General features: G+C 49.1%; 1 protein-coding gene across 1 annotated transcript; it reads left to right on the top strand.

The window, feature by feature from the left end:
* The first annotated feature begins 56 nt into the window (after positions 1-56).
* foxo3a (forkhead box O3A) lies at positions 57-8,061 on the top strand. Its single transcript, XM_084013409.1, has 2 exons — positions 57-1,360; positions 5,545-8,061. Exons 1-2 carry the CDS (start codon positions 815-817, stop codon positions 6,868-6,870), a joined length of 1,872 nt encoding a protein of 623 aa, XP_083869535.1. The 5' UTR covers positions 57-814; the 3' UTR covers positions 6,871-8,061.
* Positions 8,062-9,131: the final 1,070 nt, after the last annotated feature.

The raw sequence follows: 9,131 nt of genomic DNA, 5'->3' as shown, positions 1-9,131 counted from the left end.
GGTGTGGGGGGGGGCAGGACCGGGAGCTTCTCCTTCTCTCGGCTGGACTCGTTTGCAGCAGCGGCGGATTGAATGAAGTGTTTGCGGGCTGCCGGCCACACGGAGGCCCGACCAACATGCCGCGAATGTACAGCCAGGATGCATCGTTATGCGTTTCTTTTAAAGCTGGGATGGATTTGAGTGTCGCCACGTTTCCCCAGTAGTGTTTTTATGTTATTTTTTGGGGGGGTAGAGAAAGCTGCAGGGCCTTGAGACGGCAACCTCCGCCTTCGTGCGATCTGGACCGCCGCCGCCTGACGAGCTCTGCTCGGATGATAAAGAACTTGGGGAAGGAAACGGTCAAGATGGCAGCTGCGTGCGGAGCGATGAAGCTGATGCGGTGGCATTAGGTCGGGAGTTTTTTTTTTTTTTTTTTTTCTCTCACTCTCTCTCCATTTTTTTCTCTGGCATGCGCGTCGCAGGACCGCGGCGCAGGACGCGGGTTCTTGCGAAGGAACGCCGCCTCGACTCTCCGCCGACCCTGCCCGCGGGCCAGGGGGGGGTGTGTGGGCTGTGCACGCGAGCAGGCGATGGTTGGTTAACGCTGGTCAGCCGCCCGAGCAGCTCCGCGCGCCGCGGATAGACTCCTCGCGCAGGGGGACGACAGACAGACGGACACGTGCTGGCACCGGGCTCGCCAGGCTGGACACTTGCATGCCCCCCGCGCGCGCACCGCGCACGAACCGTCTCCGAAGCCGCGCGCGCAGACGTTGATGGAATGCGGGCCGAGTGATTTTCTAACCCTTTGTGCGGAGACCGAGACACTGCGGCGAACATGGCCGAGGCGCCGCGCGACGACTCCCCGTCGAACGTCGAGATAGACCCGGACTTCGAGCCCCAGAAGCGGCCGCGCTCCTGCACTTGGCCCCTGCCGCGTCCGGAGTCTGGTGCGGACAAGCCCGGCGCGAATGACACTGACGTCATCCCCGAAGAAGAGGATGACGAGCACGAGGGTGGCGGCGCGGAGAGCGGCGGTGACGCCGGCGGGGGTGGCGTGAAATCCCGTGCGCTGGGCTGCGGCGCCGTCTCCCGACCCGTGGCGGTCCAGCGCGGCCCCTGCAAGGAGGAGGCCGCCGACGGCTCCCCTTCCTCGGCGCAGACCCCCGCCGCGGCTCTGGGCGGCTCTGCCTCCCAGCATTTGAGGAAGTCCTCCGCCCGCAGGAACGCCTGGGGCAACTACTCCTATGCAGACCTCATTACCCAAGCCATCGAGAGCTCCCCCGAGAAAAGGCTGACCTTGTCCCAAATCTACGACTGGATGGTGAGGTCTGTGCCGTACTTCAAGGACAAAGGCGACAGCAATAGCTCTGCTGGCTGGAAGGTGAGCCACGCTGGTGCTGTCATCACAACAAAGACCACGCTGTGCTCCTGTAAACACACACACACACACACACACACACACACACACACACACACACACACACACACGTGCACGGGGTGGGTTTAGGCTCATTATAAGGCATGCATAATCGATATTTAGGATTTGGGGCAAAGCCTGACAAAGCACGTGTGTGTAAAAGCACCCAGGTTGCTGTCAAAATATGCAGATACTAGTGTGTGTGTACGCAGCACACTACACACACTAGTATCTGAAACAAAAGCACACACACACACACACACACACACACACACACACCCCAGTAAACACAAGGTGGCAGGTGTGACGGTTGAGACCCAAAACAGGCGATGCAAAGTTGATTTCACTTCTCAGACCCACTGCAGCACCGGGGCCCTGCTTCAGTTTGATTTTGAGGATTAGTTCGGCCTGGAAAACCAATTCATCTGTCATGGAATCAAGTCTGATGAAAGCTTTGAGCTTTGCAGGATTTAGATGGGATGGGGGTGGGTAGTAAAACTCTGGAAATAGGTTTGTAATCCTGCATAACTGTAGGATGTGGGGGTGCGGTCCGACTTCCAGGGAGTTCCTGCACAAAGACATCACGGTAGCGGTCAAGATTTGTGCTTTTAAGCCCGAATCACGATGATGTGACATGACGGGAATCGGGAGGATAAAATCCTCGCTTTGTCGCTAATAACCCGATTAATCTGCACAGAATCAGATGGTTAGTTAATACTTGAGATTAGCAGGTCGGTTTTCATTCATGGGGGGGGGTACTGGCAGAGGAAAGGGTTAACGTTGGGGTTTAAAGATCTGCTGACATCAGCATTTCCTTGGAGATGCTTTGCAGCTGTGACATTCTAGCAGTCAGTCATGAGGTTGAACATCTGCATGAGGGGCTGTGTGCAACAAACAAACGTCCTCAGATCGTTGAGACCGGAGGGTTGCGACCTGTTGCACGTCTCCACGCACATTGAGTGACCTTTAGTGTGGGGGGGAGGGGGTTAAATCCCCACTCTGTTGTCAGTCCAAACAAAACTATACAGATGACCAGGCAGCGGCCCGACCCCCCCACCGCTGCTGTGTGCCACGCTGTCTTTTTTTTTTTTCACGTGCCTCGGGCACAAGAATCAATCAGCTGACTATAAATTATGTAGGTCAATGTGTAGTGTGAGAGAAGCTCAGTGTTTCTCTTTGGATCTGGCTCCGGATAAACTGGCATAGCTCCAGTCCCCGCTCAGAACGAGGCTTTGCTCGGAGGGTGCTGCAGAGCTGCTGTGGCTGCATGGGAGGAGGGGGGGGGGTGGCAGGAGTTGCTCTTTGTGATTTATCTATTAAACGCTGAATGGCTCCCACTCTGTCTACCTGTGCTGCATTCAGAGCGTGTCGGGCGTCTCTGGAGCTTTAAGGATGCAACAACACCTACTGGATGTTTCTTTCAGCTGCTACGTGCCACACGGACTGTTCTACCATCCAGAGTATAATAAGAATGTGTGTTTATAGTCCGGATCCCTGTTACACTACTGTAAACCTTAACTACCCCTACACACAGGAGGTATATTTCACCCAGCTGCGGTAATATAAACCCATCCAGTACAGCAACTATGCAATTTATGGACTCATAAAAAAACACCACATCCTTCAAAAACCTCACTCTGACGGGCTCAGAAGTGTCCCAAAGGTTTATTTATGTATGGCGGGGATGACGTCGTATTGGATTTAAGAACTGAGCAGAACAGGTGGTGTTTTTATTTAGTCACTGCTATAATGACTTATAGATGAGGTCCTTACATTTTAGCCTTTACTAACTATACAAACTCAAAATCAAAGAGATCTAAATCAGAGTTTCTTCCTCCTGTGTGTTTTATTTACACCTGGACTATTGATCAAACAATCTGTGATTTTTATCTACTTTTAATTATCAACCAGCCTTCTGGTTATACATGGAAATAAATGCCTTCCAGCTGAGGAGGATGTAGATTTTGTTTGGTCAATGTCACATTGAAGGGAAATGAAATCAAAGTTCAGGTTAAAGGTGAAGCCTGAATTAAACTAATCAGAAGTATTATCAGTGTAGCCGGCCTGTTAGGGCTTTTAGTCCTCTGCAGCTCCAGTTGGCTGATTCCAAGAACCACATGTTCCTTTAAGAACATGGACTCTGTAGTTTATTTAGAGTTTATCCCAAATTCACCGCCCCGCTGCTGTGATTACTAGCGCATGTTTATTCCAGGTTTAAAAGAGTCCCTAAACAAATTCATACCGCGTAACATTTTCTGAGAACGTCAGTGAGCAGCTGTTTGGGAGCCTCTTCTAAACGTCAATAGTAGCTTAGCTTAGCTTAGCTTAGCTAGCTCCAAAACTGGATACGGGTGGGAAACGACGAGCTTGGCTCTGAACACAACGTGTCATTTTTACTGTGTGTGTTTCTACTGATTAAAGACACGAGATACGACATGTTTACTGAGCGTTCATGTGATGGACGGAGCCATAATGGCGGTTTCTAGCCTTTTGTGCTATAAGCTAACCGGCTAATGGCCGTAGCTGCATACCTACCGTACGGACACGAGAGTCGCATCGAGCTTCTCGGGTAACTTTAGACAAAATGTGGTAGCATTTCCCAAAAACAATTTATTTAAAGATTCACATCTTCAGTGTTCGTTACGGCACTTTAAGCTAATTACGAGGCTGTTGGCTAATTCTGAGCTAACGTGAGAGCGAGCGATGTAGCAGCTGAAGGTTGATTTGCTTTGTTGTAAGTGATGAAAGTGTTTGCCGGTCGACCAAATCCTTTAATTGGCTTGAAGCTTTACTGGAAGTTTGATGTCAGTGGGTCACTGACTCGTTGCATTCAGAGGAATTTGTGCTGAGTCATCACAAAGCTGCAGAGAAACTTCCCCCTCACAGCTGCTTTTTTTTATAGGATCCATATTGTGAAGGGTCTCGCTGCGGTTTGTGTGCCTTGAGCTTCTTTAGTGTTTGATTAGTTTAATCTTCTGAGGGATTTAAATGGGACCTCAAGTTAATTCAAGCTTGGGAGAATTATGCTGGACCTCCTCCCAGTGAGCTTGGCTTTGGGACTGCAGCGTGACTCGGCGTGGGCTGGTCCTCGGCGGGCTCCAGCTGTTTCATGTTGTACGTGGTTGGGAACTTCTCCAAGGAAGCCAGAGCCAGACGGGGGTCGTAGTGTGAGGTGCAAAGAAGAACGGGAACGTTTTTCCTTTCACTCTGGAACCCGTTAAAAGTTTTCGTTTGCAGCCCAGAACATAAAAATACTACAATGTTCACAATACTGTGGTTGTTGTAGTAACAAAGAGTATGTTCTGTTGTTGAGGTCTGCATTCTTGCATGTAGAAACTCTGCTTCCTCTAATGCTGTGGTTGGCAACCTTAAAAGCAGCTCAAACAAAGTGTGATTTTCCTTCTCGGACTGCTTCTCTTGAAGGGTTTTTAAAGGCCAGTATTTCACATTGAGAAAAGCTTTAGTTGGAGGGAAAATCCCCACAAACATACTTGATTTTGTGTGGAATTATTTTCTTGAAACCCAAAATAATGGATCAGTTCTGATCACAATCTTACGGCCTGTGGACTGACCCTTCCAGTAATGTCTTGAAAGATAATATCTGGGGTCTTATTTTGGTAGTTTTTTTTTCATCCTTTCCTTTCATATGAAAGTTATTTATTGAATTCTGGGAACATGTCGACATCGCCACAAAAAAAAGTCCAACAGGACAAAATGCAGGCAGCCAGACAACCGGGTAGATTTTAAAACAAACCCAAAGTTAGTTCTTTGGTAGAAAAAGGTGAAATATAACTAAATACTGTCTAAACCCCACAAGGTTCATCCAGTAGCTGATCTGGAGCTTTCAAGCTTGTCGCACGATCTTCCTCAATAGATGCAAAGCTTTTCCAATTATCGGAACAGTAAAAACGTTAAGGCTCCCTCGTGTGGCTCAAAGGTGTACTGCAGATTTAGGCGTTAAATAAAAGACTGTTGGCTTAAAACTCCTAATCGTCCTAATCTGCCTTTGGATCGAATTATATCAGAATCAGCATTATTGACAAAGTAAAGGCACTCAAGTAATTTTATTCCTGTTATCATTCGCTCAAAGAATAACCTCCATTACAAATGCATTTAATTCCTTTCATTCTTTTTTTTTTTTATTGCAGAATTCCATCCGACACAATCTGTCTCTCCATAGTCGTTTTGTGAAAGTCCAGAATGAAGGAACGGGAAAGAGCTCCTGGTGGATGCTCAACGCAGAAGGTGGGAAAGGAGGCAAAGCTCCCCGACGACGGGCCGTATCCATGGACAACAGCAAGTACATCAAAGGAGCCCGAGGACGTGCCACCAAGAAGAAAGCCTCGCTGCAGGCAGCTCAAGAAGGCAGCTCCGAGAGCTCCTCCAGCCTCTCCAAGTGGACAGGAAGTCCCACCTCCCGCAGCAGCGACGAGCTGGACGCCTGGACGGACTTCCGCTCCCGGACCAATTCCAACGCCAGCACACTCAGCGGCCGCCTGTCCCCGATCCTGGCCAACCTGGAGCTGGACGAGGTGCCCGACGACGACTCGCCCCTCTCGCCGATGCTGTACTCCAGCCCCAGCAGCATGTCCCCGTCCACGGGGCCCACGGGGCTCTCCGACCTGGCGGGCACCATGAACCTCAACGACGGCCTCTCTGACAACCTGATGGACGACCTTTTAGACAACATCAGCCTCACAGCATCCCAGCAGCCTCCTCCTGGAGAGGAAGACAACGGCGTCAACGGCCAGGGGAGCTCAGTGTTTACCTTCAGCTGCTCAGGAAGTAGTCTGGGCAGCCCGTCGGGCAGCTACGGGCCCAACCCGCTTTTCAGCCCGCCGTCCATCACGAGCCTGCGGCAGTCTCCCATGCAGACCATCCAGGAGAACAAGCAGACCACGTTCTCCTGCATCTCGCACTTCAGCGACCACCAGACCCTGCAGGACCTGCTCAGCCTCGACTCCCACAGCCCCAGCAACGTCATGCTCACGCAGTCCGACCCGCTGATGTCGCAGGCCAGCACCGCCATCGCCCTGCAGAACTCCCGCCGGAACGCCATGCTCCTCCGCAAAGACCACGCGGCGGCGAACCACGCCGTCGCGGGTGAGGCCCAAAGCTCTTCAGTGCCTGGTTGGCAAGCTGGCTTGTCAACCTGCGACAAAGACGCCGCCGCCACCGCCGTCCACGCCGACGCCAAGCAGCCGCACCTGAAGTCTCCCAGCAAGAACGCCTCTATGCAGCTCGGCTCTGGTCTGCCCGGCCAGGACCGCTACCCCGCCGACCTCGACCTCGACGTGTTCAACGGCAGTCTCGAATGCGACATGGACTCCATCATCCGCAACGAACTGATGGACGCGGACTGCCTGGACCTCAGCTTCGACACGCGCCTCACCGCCGCCCAGAACGCCAAAAGGAATTCAGGAAGCTTCTCCAGCTCGAAGCAGACCTCGCCTCACAGCTGGGTGCCGAGCTGAGGGGCTCGGCATGGGGGAAAGAAGCGGGGGGGAAATGTAAATTGAGGTTCATTGTCCTGCGTTGTGTATCTAGAGCGAAGTATGTAAAAGTGTATTAATGTAGTATTTTTTTCTCCCCCCATTATTTTTAATGTGAGGCATTAGTTTGGTGTTGAGTTTACCGTGTTTTAAGTGTCTGAGACACACAATCTTTTTCAAATAGAAAAAAGATCAATGCCTGGGCGGTGTGATGAACAGTATTGACTGGAAACACAGGAGGGTTTTTCTTTTTTTTTTTAACTAAATGGGGGGGAAAAGCATCAAATCGCGTTAGTCTCAGGGAATCACTCATGCAGTATCACAACGTGATACACGGAACTGGAGATGAACTGTGTTTCCGCCCCGCTTTCTCTCCTCCGTCACACCGTTCAACCCAACAGACGTTTTGCCAAACCAGCTGTCAGCCTGTTGAGTGACGGCCTGTTTACAGAAAACCAACAACAAAAGCTGCAGAGAATGTTACATGATTACGTTCCAGTGGAGGATACTTGACAAGCTTTTTTTTTTTTAAAGTTTCTTTGAGAGACGTAGCCTAAATGGATTAAAATATGTAGAATAAAGTGTTAACGCCCCTCCCCCCTCCATCATTTACACACAGTCACGCACCAAATACCAAACTGTAGAGGTTAATATGTTATCATCCAGATGTGAACTCATCTACACTGTGTGGTTTTTGTATGTAACGTTTTATTTTCCCTGTGAGTTTAGTGACATTACTGTGAATTCTGTTCCTTCCGAAGAGGTGCGTAACTGATAATAATATGGTGTTTCTGCTGCAGATCCCTTTTCACCATCGTACCCCCCCCCCCCCCCCCCCCCCTCCTCTTCCATTCACTGCAATATTGGAAATACTGCCGAGTAAGCAGAGTTTAGGGCAGAATTAAGGACATGACGTAGCTCTTTCATCTGGATTGAAAGCAAACCACACTTAGACGTCCAACCTGCACTACGACTCCAGTATTCTGGTGTTTGTTCATTCGGAGGAGTTCTCGGTGCTACAAGGAGACGCTGGCGGGGAGAACGCCGCAGAGGGAGCAGCGTCGGTCGCCTCCCCCGTTCTTATCAGCACTACAGCAGGTGCTGGCTCACATAGCGTCTCCAACCCCGTGACAGGAGTTTGTGGAGCAACTTGGAGCCATTTTGCCATTTGAGGGGGAAAAAAAACATTATTTTAAATATTTGCCAAAATATTTCTGCATTTAATTAAGTGGGAAATAAGAAGATATATAGTGTATAAATATTAGGAAAGAGTGCTGTAGTGGCAACAAAACAAATAAAACCCCCAAAATCATCATCAGCACAGTTTTTTTTTTTTTTAAGTTTACATTTTTATCAGCTGGAAACTGTCGATGTTCACTGAATTTGTCTTGTTAAATGAAATTTGTATTTATTTTCCACATGTACATATTGAGTGCTTTTCCATACGACGTGTGGCGGAGCTGTAAAAGCACTTTTTGTTTTATGGTCTGTTCCACATGTTGACCACCTCGACCGAGGGCGACTGCTGTCCTTTTTTAGAGTTATTGATAAAATCTAAACCCTGTTGAGTTTATCTGACGTTAACGTTAATGGATGAAATATTGGATTGCAACCGTGCTTCTAAACATCATTTTTTTAGCATCACATGGATGATTTCACACAACTTGAAGCTTAATGTTTTCCCCTACATTAATCTTGAGTAACTCACTGCCAATATTCAAACTATTTCTTCCTATTGCTCCTACAAAAAAAAAGGAAAAAAGAAGAGCCAACTTAACACATCGAGTCGACGTTGCCAGTTGTAATTCCAATTCCTATCTTGGTTGTATCGGAGACGGCGCATGTAAATAAAGCTTAAAGAACCACTGAGAAGCTGGAGTTTGTTTGATCTACCTTTTTTTTGTGTGTTTTATTTCTGTCTCTAAAGGAATTGCACAGCTGCAGACTTGACTCTGCAGCCACCGAGGAGCTGCTTTGCTATTGGGTAACAGCATCATGCGCTCACAACCAATCACACGCTGTATCCAAGAGGAACGGACCCGCTGAGATTAAGTCGAGGTTTTTTGAATGCATGATTGCTGAGGTAGGTCCTGCACAATGATTGGTGCACAACTATTGTACTTGTATTTATATAAATATATATTTATGTACTGTACTATTGTACTATATTGCCAATCACAGTTGAAGTGTGTACACAGCCGAGCAGCACTGACATCATCACCTAAAGGGACTCCAGTGTGACG

This window comes from Eutrigla gurnardus (genome assembly GCF_963514095.1).
Source record: "Eutrigla gurnardus genome assembly, chromosome: 7".
Lineage (NCBI taxonomy): Eukaryota > Metazoa > Chordata > Actinopteri > Perciformes > Triglidae > Eutrigla > Eutrigla gurnardus.
Note: the sequence above shows the minus strand (reverse complement) of the source record. Positions and strands in the feature narration are given on the sequence as shown.